This window comes from Chondrus crispus, genomic scaffold, assembly GCF_000350225.1.
Source record: "Chondrus crispus Stackhouse genomic scaffold, scaffold_122, whole genome shotgun sequence".
NCBI lineage: Eukaryota > Rhodophyta > Florideophyceae > Gigartinales > Gigartinaceae > Chondrus > Chondrus crispus.
In genome coordinates, this window is record NW_005178988.1 from 212,974 (window position 1) to 225,117 (window position 12,144).

At 52.0% G+C, this 12,144-nt stretch overlaps 4 protein-coding genes; 3 read left to right on the forward strand and 1 right to left on the reverse strand.

Moving 5' to 3' along the window:
• Positions 1-3,967: 3,967 nt before the first annotated feature.
• On the forward strand, positions 3,968-4,183 carry CHC_T00002047001 (hypothetical protein). The gene has a single exon (XM_005713010.1). The coding sequence runs from the start codon at positions 3,968-3,970 to the stop codon at positions 4,181-4,183; it is 216 nt and encodes a 71-aa protein (XP_005713067.1).
• A 1,464-nt stretch (positions 4,184-5,647) lies between these two features.
• CHC_T00002048001 (hypothetical protein) lies at positions 5,648-6,904 on the forward strand. The gene has a single exon (XM_005713011.1). It carries the CDS (start codon positions 5,648-5,650, stop codon positions 6,902-6,904), a length of 1,257 nt encoding a protein of 418 aa, XP_005713068.1.
• A 1,896-nt stretch (positions 6,905-8,800) lies between these two features.
• CHC_T00002049001 (hypothetical protein) lies at positions 8,801-10,476 on the reverse strand. Its single transcript, XM_005713012.1, has 5 exons — positions 10,261-10,476; positions 9,911-10,075; positions 9,193-9,439; positions 9,040-9,099; positions 8,801-8,868 (listed from the first exon to the last, which is right to left on the reverse strand). The coding sequence occupies exons 1-5, from the start codon at positions 10,474-10,476 to the stop codon at positions 8,801-8,803; spliced, it is 756 nt and encodes a 251-aa protein (XP_005713069.1).
• A 16-nt stretch (positions 10,477-10,492) lies between these two features.
• On the forward strand, positions 10,493-11,792 carry CHC_T00002050001 (hypothetical protein). XM_005713013.1 is given in 2 exon segments: positions 10,493-11,242; positions 11,243-11,792. The coding sequence occupies 1 exon segment, from the start codon at positions 10,493-10,495 to the stop codon at positions 11,240-11,242; it is 750 nt and encodes a 249-aa protein (XP_005713070.1). The 3' UTR covers positions 11,243-11,792.
• The last annotated feature ends 352 nt before the right edge of the window (positions 11,793-12,144 follow it).

Below are 12,144 nucleotides of genomic sequence, written 5' to 3' on the forward strand. Positions count from 1 at the left end.
GGGCCATCGGCCCAACCTATGGCCGCAGCAGGAAACGGAAAACCCCGGAAGCAGAAACTTAGACAGACGCACGGCGTGGTGGGGGAGACAGTCTTTCGACTGCTTCACCCACGCCTACGAATATAGAATTTGCTTGTCAGCCGACGCGAGGTGTGAAAGAGCTGCCATATTTTTAGACTGGTCGTGCGTCAACCCAACCTCAGCCGCCCTGCTCGTGCGATCCAAGTGGCGCAAGCGGTCGGGAGCGCCAGTCGCCAAGGCTGCACGCGCGCCCTAATGCATGGCAGGTGGTCATGGTAAAAGCGTTGCACGATCAAGCCACGCATCAACGCGACGACTGCACTGTAGGGCCATGTTACAGTACAGTGCGCCGCGCAACAAACATGATCATCAACGCCAAGCGCGTTTACCGAACAGTTTATGCGCTCCGCATGCCCCACCAAATTGATTCGCTTCTTTTGACGCGTCTCGTCCTGCCCAAAAGGCCCCCCCCCCCCCCCCCCCCCCTACCGCCTCCCGTCCGGTTTACGCCTTGCGATCATGTCAACAGCGGACACTTCAAAACTGCCTGAGACGCGGCGTCGTTGCATAGGCGTCGCGCGACGCGCCTAATATTTTGTGGGAAGACAGGATGCGCCTGGAGGTGTGCGAGGGTAGTCGCCGGCGGCGCGCGCGTTGACTTGAGTATACGTATCGTTCACGGGTGAGCTGTGCGCGGGTTTCAGTTTCGGAAATATGCAAAACGCGTAGCGTCCATAACGTGTCGGTGTTGTTTTAGAATCGTGCTTCCGTTGTGGAGAGGATTTTGTAGGGGGAAAGGACCATAACGTTTAAACGCTTCTTTTTATCGGATTCACATCGGTGGTGGACTGGTGACGGGTTGCGTGCGGCACGACGGTCGGTGGTAGCACGCTCGTGTGGGCAGTTGGAGGCGGCACGCAAGAGATATTTTGTATGTGTATGTATGCGTGTGTATGTGTGTGTGTATGTGTGTGCGTGTGCGTGTGCGTGTGCGTGTGCGTGTGCGTGTGCGTGTGTGTAAGAGAGAGAGCGAGAGCGAGAGGGAGAGCGAGAGGGAGAGCGAGGGCGAGAGCGAGAGCGAGAGCGAGAGCGAAAGGGTGAGAGAGAGCGAGAGCGAGAGGGTGAGAGAGCGGGAGAACGAGAGGGAGAGCAAGAGTTTATTGGATATGATGGGTTCTTGCTATTAGCGAGAGCGAGAGCGAGAGCGAGAGGGGCGAGGGGCGTGGGGACAGTTGGAACGGGTCATGCATCGTTTGGGAGCGTCGGGAGATAGGCAGGCGCTCCTTTGGAAGGGGGATGGGCGAGGGGCAGTCATTCATTTGAAGTCATTTGAGGGTGGTTAAGTGAAAGGCGGCCACTCATACTGTATGTAGGCGGTTCACGGAAGGGGGGACTGGGGGCACCATTTCAAGTTCGAAGTTGAGATGAATGCCGTCGGAAGGGGGTCTGAACTTGAATGGGGCGTATAGAGGACCGTTTGCGTAGAAAATTTCAGCGTACATGGTTCGACAATGGTGTTTAACAGCCAATGAGGCAGGTCGGCGATGGATTTACACGTCGAGTCAAGGTTCAGAAGGCATGTGGACAGAACCACCGCAAGCTTGTAATGTAGCATGGAATCGCACGGTTGCGAAAAAACAGGCAGAAGGTACTAACATGCTGTTGACGAAGCGCAGGGGTATTCATTTCGGATTCATTTAAAAAATAGAAGAATAAAAAGAAAATCTTCCCTGAGACCTCATAGAAGGCCTAACAGCAATGAAGGTAGAGTTGACAACCGGCCAGGTTGTACACAAGGGTTGACACCACTTGATTTGAAGATTGTGCGGCTGAGAAGCGGCACCTTGCACTGTCGCAGAAGACTAAAAGTACATGCACAAAGGGCATGGACAGCGTATTGTGTATAACCCCTCAAAATCGCCATTTCAGGCTGTCAACACAAAAATACACGCCCTCTGCAGCTCTCCGTTTAGCCAATCACACGCCGATACATTTTTACATCAGCGTTTCGGCGAGTTCGACACGCTTCGTCAATAGAGTTGTCAAAATTCTGATTGGTCGAGCAGTCTAGTATACACGCCGTTCCTCCTCCTACTACCCACTTCCAAAACTGTCAACGCTCCAATAGGAAGGTAGAAAACTATGTCAACAGGGGCATGTCAACTCGTATAAAGTCTCACCCCCTTCAGTCACAAAAGAAACTCGCTCTTGTCAACGCGTTTATCTTCTTCTTCTCCTGCCATCCTCTGCTCTATCCAAATCTCCACATCTTCTCTCCAAAATGGACTCTCGAACCCCATCTACTTCTTCGAACCGCCCTTCCCCAACGGCTTCCACTTCCTCATCTGCAACTCCCCGCCCACGCTCCGGCTCTCGCAGTCGATCGACCCCTCCGCACCCCATACTGGAACCCCTCAGGATTCGAGCCAAGGGCCAAGCCTGCAACGAGTACACCGCGAAAAAAGCCCTCAAGCTCACCCGCATTATTGGCAAGCCGCTCACCAAGCGCCAAGAGAGCAACAAGAAAAGTGCTATGATCTGCCGAGCAACAAACATCATCTACACTCGCTTGTTGGAGGCCGAGATCCTTCAGAGAGAGGAGGGCAGACTACAATCATGTAACGACAAATTGGCGCAGACGGCTGAAACCGTAGAGCTCCGGCGCAGAATCAGGAACTACGAGATTAGGCTGGCTGAGGATGATGAGAAGCGCTGTGTCTTCAACACTCGCCATTCGATAGATGATATCCAAGTAGAGGACCAGTTCATTCCACCTATGCTGCGACTCTATGGTTGGGAGTGTGATGGCACGCTAACCCAAAATGAGGCCTCCAACCATGGCGACGAGGAGTCCGAGATTGCGCGGTCGATGGATTTTCTTCTGGGGTATCCCACCGATTCGGAGATCACATACATAGAAGGGGATGCAATGTCGACGGTGCCTGCCTGCAAGGGGGCGCATACCTCGCCAGTGGCTTTCTCTGAGACAGCGGTGGAGGTGCCAAAGGGAGGCATGGTGCAGCCAGCAATCGGCAAGTAGCGGTACAGTGTGATTTTGTAGAGGATTTGGAGTGGCATGAAAGGATTGCAATCGCCGGAAGTCGAGGGACATATAAGATAGAGTCTGAGACGTACGTAGAAGAGCGACAGATTAACCTAACCGTCCTCAAAACACTCGCTCTTAAGTGGTTGTATCTGTGTGTGATGCGCATAATTTTCGAGCAGCCAGCGTCCTCTCTTTCGCGGGGTGGCAAGCCAACCACCTCCGAAATATTTCTCTTTTAACCTTTGCGCGAAACTGACATTGCTGCCAACAGCAGATAGCAACAAGACCTCCTCGGGCCAAACGTCAGGGTTTTCAGCCCTACCGATCCAGTTCAAAAGGATGGCACTGCAACGCTGCCCGCTCGCGTCCGTCTGAGCATATGGCGTGCAACGCAACTGTCTCTTACGTCATTCTAGCCTTCCATGCCAGTGCGATACCAACGAGGTGAACGAGCCCAGCGACTGAACCGTGGACAAAAGCAATCATGCTCGTCTGCCGGGTGCACGGCCCACGCAACAGTGTTTCTCCGTGCGCGTATCGCACAGTGTGATTTCGTCAGACATGTCTGCGTCTTGCCTTTATGAGACGATCGGCACAAAGCCAGTCATGGGAGCGTTCGACAGAGAATTGTCTTGAAAAGAGGGATGTAGCGTTGCGCGGCTGACATGAGTCAAGGGAACGACGGGACGTGAAGTCGAAAAAGAAGCACGGAGTGCGCGCTACGCCTGTTTTCAAGAACTAACAAAATTTGTGCGCAGGTTCTCTTACTCTACACTAGCTCCAGGAAAAACGTCAGCCTGATGAATCTGACGTGCCCCTAGACCGGACTGGCGGACCTCAAAACTTTTTTTTCACAACCGCCACCTTGTCAGAGTTCCACGATACCCTTGGTACCGCACCATGCATGCCTGCGTTGCACTAAACTGCCTTCCTGGTGCTGGAAACCCGCGTGAAAGCATATCCAATGCGTCCCGTGCAAAACCTGTGCAAGTGACGACTAAAGCCATCTCTTCTTCAGAACTCGCAGTTGTGCAAAGCAAGATTCCTGTCGTCGATGAAGTCGAAATCAATCGCGTCAGGCAACGAACGATCAAATCGCACAGTTGCCGTAGGTGAGAAAGTCAGCAAACCGAAAACGTAGACATCAGTTCGAGGCCAAGGCTGTTGGGGAAACCGTCCAAAAATACATTTTCTAATTTTCCGGGAATAAGCGTAGACATCCTGCGAGCACAGGTGCTTTGACGGGTAGATCTGCGTGCAAACCCAAACTTGTCTCGCTCTGTTTCTGGTAGTTCATGGGCTTGCAATCATTGATTGATACGTAATGTCGCGCATACAAATGACAAACGTAGTCCAAGAGAAGGGGCGAGCTGCAGCAGTCATCTCTAAAAACGCGCATGCCCCGGCAGCTACGATGCTGGTCAGCTGTTGCGGGACTTGCGCTGGTCATACTTGCCATCCTAAGACACCTCATCGGCTGCCTCATTTTGATGCTCTGCCTCCTTCTTCCGTGCATCCCACAGCGAGCGCACGCGCTGAAACCGGCTGACTAAAAAAAAGCGTGCGTACCTATGCAGCAACTGCCACCGTAGAATCCAGACGGTGACGATAGCGCCCAATAGGGCCATGCTGAACAAACCGCTCGCTGCGGCAACGCCGAGGGCGGCAGCAATCCAGATGCTTGCCGCGGTGACAAGTTGGCGTTGACTCCCGGAGATATCGCCATTGATAGCGCCGGAGCCCAGGAAGCCAATGCCTGTGGAAATGGCGGCGGCCATCCGGGTGGGATCGCCACCAAGCCCGTGCAGTGAGGTGAGAGCGAAGATGGCAGATCCGAGGGAGACGAGGCTGAGCGTACGGATGCCTGCGTTTGCAGAGGCGGCGCGACGCTCTGTGCCGATGATGGCGCCGCAGGCGACGGCGACGGCGAGACGCGGGAGCATGGCGGCCTCGGCGTCGCGACGCGAGAGCGGGGGGCGGCGGGGGGTGCGGTACGGGGGACGGGGGGTGTAGGTGGAGATGGAGACGTCAGGGGCGATGGTTGGGGAGGCGGCGGCGGGGGGGAGATGCAAGGAGAGAGAAACGGCGGCGACGGCGACGGCCGTGGAGATGTGGTGGAGGGATCGTGGGCGGCGCGGAGGAGAAGGGGGGTAGGGACGGGATGGTGGAGATGTGTGGGCGCAGGGGGAGAGGAAGGCGGGTGGTGGCATGGCTGCGGGGATTGAGAAACGGGAAGGGGTTGCGAAAGAGGGGGCTGGTGGGAGATGCAGCGGCTCCTGATGAGGTGAGGGTTGAAGAAAAGGTGCAAATTGAAATGAAGTGTGCAAATTGCGTCCACAGTATCACTGTATACTGGATTCAATGAGCTTTTATGAGCTTTCGTCCGGCCCCTGAAGCCGCAATCAAAGCTCGAGAACCGCTCCCCACACCTTTACATTTCCCGTGCTGACACCTACCTGTTCAGGCGTCCTCCCTACCCGCCCCATCCCCCCATCCCCCCACCCCCCTGCCCCGCCCCCTCGCCCGAGTTCCCTCTCCCGCCCCATGGCATAACCACTGTCCCGTTTCTTCTCCGTTGACATGCCCACCCCAGCTAAACGTCTCGCCCGCTGCTACGCGCAGCTTGCACGCCCGCTGCGAAAGCTGCGCCGGCGCTTTGGTTCCGTACGCCGCCCAGTCAGGCTGCTTTTATTTTCTGCCACTGTTCTCCTCTTCCTTCTCCTTCTTCTGTCCCAGCGCACCGGTCACGGCAAACAATCCCCTGGCCCCTCGCTGTCTCGTATCGACGCCGCACGCGCAAAGTGGGTTCAGGAGAACCCCGCCCCGGGAAATACGCACGAGCTCTGGGACAAGGTCAAGAATGACGTCGCCTTTGGCGTAAAGACGGGCCACGAGGTCGCGGCCCACCGCCTGGCTACTCTGCGCCGTTCAGGATGGTGGAGCGTGGGTCGTGATGTCCCCAACATTCTCGTCGTGTCCGACAGTGACGACGCAGATCTTGGCGTGGTCGGTCTCAAGGCGTACGCTCATGATATGCTCCGTGTAGACAACGAGACACACCCGCGCGAGATGCCCGAAAAGTGGTGGGACAAGACCGGATGGAGGGGGGACAAGGATAAGAACCTTCCTGCCTTGCATCTACTGCGAACGACGTTTCCGGGCAAGAAGTGGTACTTGCTGCTCGACGACGATACGTACATCTTCCTCGACAACTTTGCCAGGTACATTATGCAGCAGGGTATGGACGAAAAGCCGGTGTACACGGGCAAGGTATTCTTCATTTCGCGGTGCGGCGGGTTTGCACGTGATGGAACCTGGGCGGCGGACAAGTCCAAGCCCAAGGGTATGTTTGCGCATGGCGGTAGTGGCATTGTGATCAACGCTAAAGCGATGGAAAAGGTTTACTCGCGCCTCGGTGAGTGTATCCATGAGTACTGCTCGTGTTGGGCGGGCGACATGCAAGTAGGCTTGTGTATGTGGCGAGTCGGAGTACCGCTGCGGATAATCGAGGGAGGCCGGTCCAAGTGGGAGCGGCACTTTATACCGTTTTGGCCTAGTAAGGCACTTAGTGACAAGCGGTACTCGCAACGGTGGCACAGCCGCGAGGAGCCGATCACGTTCCATCAAATCCCAGAGAACGAACAGAAACTGATGAGCCAGTTTGAGAGAACGCTCGCCAAGGATGGAGACAGTGTGCAATATTACGAGCTCCGGGAACATCTCATGTCTAACGGAATTATGCCGTTTGACTCTCCAAAGTTCAGGCAGTTTAAGTACTTCTCGACAGAGTTTTTCACAGATGAGATGAAAATGAAGATGGGAGGACCCGAGAGGTGAACAGCGCGGAGGAAGGGCTAGTTTGCGTTAGATAAGTGGGGCAATAGCGCTTATCTGCCTCGCAAGCATCAGCACTGACGGGTCGGCGATTAGAACGCAAAAGCCTTGGGAGGGGTGGTCCTCCTTTCATTTTGATATCGTTGCGCAACAAACACGATACCTTCATGAAGACTAAGAGTGGGGGCAGGGAGGGGTAGAGGCTCCGGAGAAGGCAAGACGCGGAAATGTGGTTTTTGACATGGGCGTGATTCGATGGGTGCTTAAGTTGGCAGGGCTCCGACTGGAAAGACATGTCAAGGATTAGAAATTAAATTATTGTCGTGTATGCGGCTCTTGTACAGATATCTTGGACAGACATACCGCTCCCTGCACATCTGTGGTTTCTGTGGCAAAGCGAGGGGTGCACTGTGCATCATCACACACTTCACCCACTCCTCCAACAGTCCTTTCTCATCTCATCTGGCGGCGAGGCACACGTATCTTCCTCCGCTGCTCGATCGAGTTAATTTCAGTACGCAACAAAAAAGAGGTTGAGAAATTCTAGTGCCCCCTAACCAGCTACGTAAAGCACCTCCCCGGCGATAGATCAACTGCGCGTATGTTTTTCAATCTTCAACACCATACCAAGCTAGAAAATAGGGTATTGAGCCGACTTGTGCAGTGCACTCGTATCTCACGTGCTGTCCATTCGTTTCCACTGGATTTCTTCATTTGGTTACTCGGTTGTCGGTCGGTCACTGTAGTAGTGTCTAAGAGACACGCCCCTCACGTGAGATATTTGAGACATCTGCAAGATTTACCAAGTCGTTTTACGCTTTATTTATGTGAGACGAACGTTTCAGAGCATCTTCCAGCTTCAGTCTGCAGTCTTTCATCATTTCGCCGTCAAACGGGTCTAAATGTGCGCCGATGTGTTCCCAGAAGTATTGCGACAGGAGCAGTACAATTTGTGTTTTCATGATATGCTGTGTTGGGACGGGCTCTCTCGGGCTCTCAGAGTCCCAACATAACCATGCCTCTCTTTGAGTCGCTGGAATGTGAGCCGCACTTGGTCTAATTAATACAGTCATTATTCAGACAAGCTAATGTCTTCTTCCAAGAATTTTAACTAAGTTTTAACAAAAGCATGCTACATGGCAACTAATTTTTTCTTCTTTTTTTTGCCCTGCACAGGGAAGACACAAGTCATGTACAGTTTTCACACGATTGCCACTTACAGTATCACGATAGTACAGTAATAGGCCACAGCTTTAAGACTACAGTATCCAACTACGGAGGTATGTATCTGGGCGCAAACAGTGCCACCTTTACTTCCAGTGCAAGATGCATACAAATCATTCTGGTTGTATCTGGTCTTGGTCCGCATGGGGCATTTGTTGACAGGAAGGGAAGAGTGAGGGGAACGGGGCAGTCCTAACGGCCACGACGAGATTTTATGAACAATGAGCTTCTTCGGATCCTGGCCCTCGAGAACATACGTAAATACAGGGCTCAGAGGGCAAATGCACAACAGGCAAACTGATGTTCGGTTTTGACAGACGCTTCGCATAACTAAATTTAGGGGGGTCGTTTTCTCTTTGCATTGGGCAATACTCGCCCCGATTTCCCGGTCTTCTCCCCCAGCAAAGCGTATTAACAATGAGTTGAAACTCTGTACGGCGGGGTCGGGGCTTCGATCTCAAAAAACCTGAAACTTTTCAGGTTAGGACGACAGAGCAATTGAACATATTCTGATATCATTCTGCTTTTGGAGAGCGCCCTCGTCCATGGGTTTGACTCAAAAACAGCTCTCTCCGTCGGTCAACTCCGAGCAACTCATTGTCAAGCGCAGCGAACAGATGGGATCAACAGAAGCGGGAGGACACCCGCCCCGGCATGAACCTCACGATAATGTGATCACCCCAACCCCTGATCACAAAGAGAGTAGGTGCCCTCTTTCTGCGCAAGAATCGATCTTGATGAATCTGCGAGGGATCGAAGCCCATATCCGTGAACAAGCGTTTGCAGAATATGAAAGTCAGAACAAATTTTCGAGATTATCATTGTGGCGTTTCCTTCCTGACCGTGACAAAGATAAGCAGAGGGAGAAAAAGATTCGCTCTGCTGTTGTGTCTCGAAAAGCCAGGCGCACATACCAACGATTTCTAGAAATGACGTTGCTGGATATAGAAGACAAGAACAAGAAACAACAAGAGCTCATAGCCAATCTTCGACGGGAAATTAATCTCACGCAGCAGTTTCTTTCTCAATCTGTTGATAAGGAGGGACATATTATAAGCCCTCCTGACGTCCAGACGAGGTTCGATCAACGGATAGCGTATGAAACTTCGTCAACGGGGCTGAGTCCATTGAAAGCCACAAATACATGTGTCTTTTCCGAAGAGAGAGAGCAATGGGTGTCGGCAGATGAGATGGAAGCAAGAAATAACATTCCCGAAAATAAGTGGCAGTATCATAACTGGTTGCAAATCGAAAGCATCCCGCATGACCATTGCTTTGAAGATCCGCTGATCCCCCCCGCAAAATATCTAAGTCCTAAGAATTGCTCAGAAGATTCAGACAGAAGGGAGGATGCCATCTATAAAATGCTCATGCAGCAATGGAAAGGCATTCCGAAGTTTGAAGTTTCACACCCAGCACCAGGAGCGTGATACCTCTTGGGGTGCGATTCCTTCGCATTCGTTCAGAGAAATGAGGAAAATTTTCGTTCTTTAAGCATCAAATTCTTGATTTTTCTGATATTCGCCTCAAACGGCACTCCCATTGGTCCCGGTGGTGGACCTTGTTGGATCCTGCAAGCAAGGCCTCAATGATGGAATATTTCCATCCACCCTCGATCGGAGCTGTAATGCGATCCGGCATCTTTGAAAAGGTTGCTGAATGTTTCTGAAGTTTCAAAGGTTCCCAAAGTGCTGCCGAAAGTTTGAGCAACTTTTTCTGCGAAACTCAGAAACATACGTAAGCAATTTGTAAACAGCTCGATTAGCTGTAATGATATCTTCCAACTGAGCCACTTTTCCACAAAACCGAAAAGAATCGGCAAACCATTGCCAAAACGTTTGCGGAAATTTTAGGCGAAACTATAAACGTCCGTGCAAGTTTTGGAAAGACGTGGTCACAAGCATAACTGGACTTACAGTGACAGGTATTTCCCGTAGCGATTCCATCATGCTTCGTCCACTGTTGGCAGTGGCGCACCAATGATATTTAAACGAATAAAAATGCGCTACAACACGGCATACCAGGCGAGCTGAGTCATGGACGCAACACCAGGGGCAAAAATGAGACGGGGCCAGGGTCAGACGTCTCGGAGCGGATGACCGCGCAGGACCTATTCTCCTGATCGCGACTCTGACACCTCGATTCGCTTTCCGAGAACGCCTCCCGCTGCACCTCCCTTCCTCCCTTGTGCACTCCCCACAATCGCCCGATCGATGCTCTGTTCTTGTCAAAGAGCAGATCGAACATCCCATTTGACTGTTGTGTTCGTTGTTGCCGTTGCTCGCGGCACGACAAATCGAAATCGCCAGCACAAGAATCATTCCGCCTTGCAATACGCACGCTATTGCCATAAGAGGCGTGCCAGAGATGAAAATTCTTGACAAAGTGGAATTTCGAGACGAATGTAATCAGTTTCAAGCGTCGTATGTCACCTTCCACGACGGTGAGAATTATTACAAAGCTCAGTCATCAGTTCTTGTACCGGAGAAAATAGACGAATGCAACGTCGCGACGTTGAGCAGTGTCCTCATTCCACAACATCACATCTTCCCGTTATATGACCACAATCTCAGCGTCAGTCAATCGCATATTGTCGAGACTGGATATGTGAAGATACCGACGCTATTTCACTACAACGCCAATGAACCTGACAAGATACCTGCTCGTCTCTTGTGCGAAGCGCAAGTGCTCGAGGCTTTGTCAAAGAGCCCGCATCCCAACGTTGTGAGATATATGGGCTGCGTAGTGAAGGAAAATCGCGTAGTTGGTCTGTGTCTAGAGAGATGCGTCGAAACTTTATACCAACGAACTTGGTTAAAAAGAGAAAAAGTAGACAATATGAAAGTAGTTGATAGTGTGCGACGTGGTGTAAGCCATCTCCACCAGCTCGGATACTGTCACAACGACATCAGTCTCGAAAACATCATGTTTCGCGAAGACGATTCGATTACAATAGTGGACTTTGACTCATGTCAACGAACTGGAGACAGGTTGGGGTCGAAGAAAGGAACTCCGGGCTTCTGTGATGAAGCCGCTACTATGTCTAGGCCTGAGAACGACTTTTATAGCCTCGGCAAGGTGGAGGCATATCTACGAACCGGTAAACTGTTTCCGTAGTGAGGCCGTTGTACTCACCGGCACATTGCGATACTTCGTATCCGAAGATAAGCGTCAACGTGTAATCGCATCCTCTGCCTCTGCGCAGCTCTGATTTTTTCCCCACCTCCTCATCCGCTTTGTTTCTACTGCGTGGCTCGTTGGCAAGTTGGACAACCATTTGCGCGTCTCGATACGTTCACAGCACGTCAATACGCTTCAAATCAATGACGGCGCCACCGCAGGGGACTTTATTTTCGTGGAGGTTGACAGAATGTTGGAAAGAAGCGGAGAGAGGACCAGAAGGAAAAGCGATAATTGAGTTGCTGGGAATGGTGGTCAGGATAAAACGCATCTGTCGAAAGCGGTTGCACTTGAGCTGGTCGATGCGATAATCAGCGATTTAACTGGTCTCGATCCGATGCTGGAGTCGCCAGCCAAATGGGATTTTGGCTTGCACAAGTATGCCCGAGAGAGTGGGTCGCGCCCGCGTTCACGATTTCCATCTTGACAACACGACATCGCTAGAGCCGTGCAAAAAGTACTCCTTTACTGGCTTCAACCTACTGTACTCTAAGTCTTCTTTTATTCTTTGTCCTCGAGTCCCAACGCGTTCGACTGGGCTAGGATGCAGAAACAGCACGACTTCGCTGTGCACCAGAACTGAATCATGTCTTGCGCCGTAGCGTGTGTCCTACCAAACATATCTGCCTTCTCTAAGCGCTAACTGCCATTTTCTCCAAGCGCATACCTGTTTCGATTACTCTTCATAACAGCACCTGATGGATTACTACCACATCATCCTCGAACCCTGTCGCCAGAACCCCATCTTCCTCGGAGGAGATTTGGCCAATCTCGTCATTGCCCAAAGTCGTATCATCTTCATCTTCTTTCGAAGTGGGCCACTGACTCCCACAACGGCC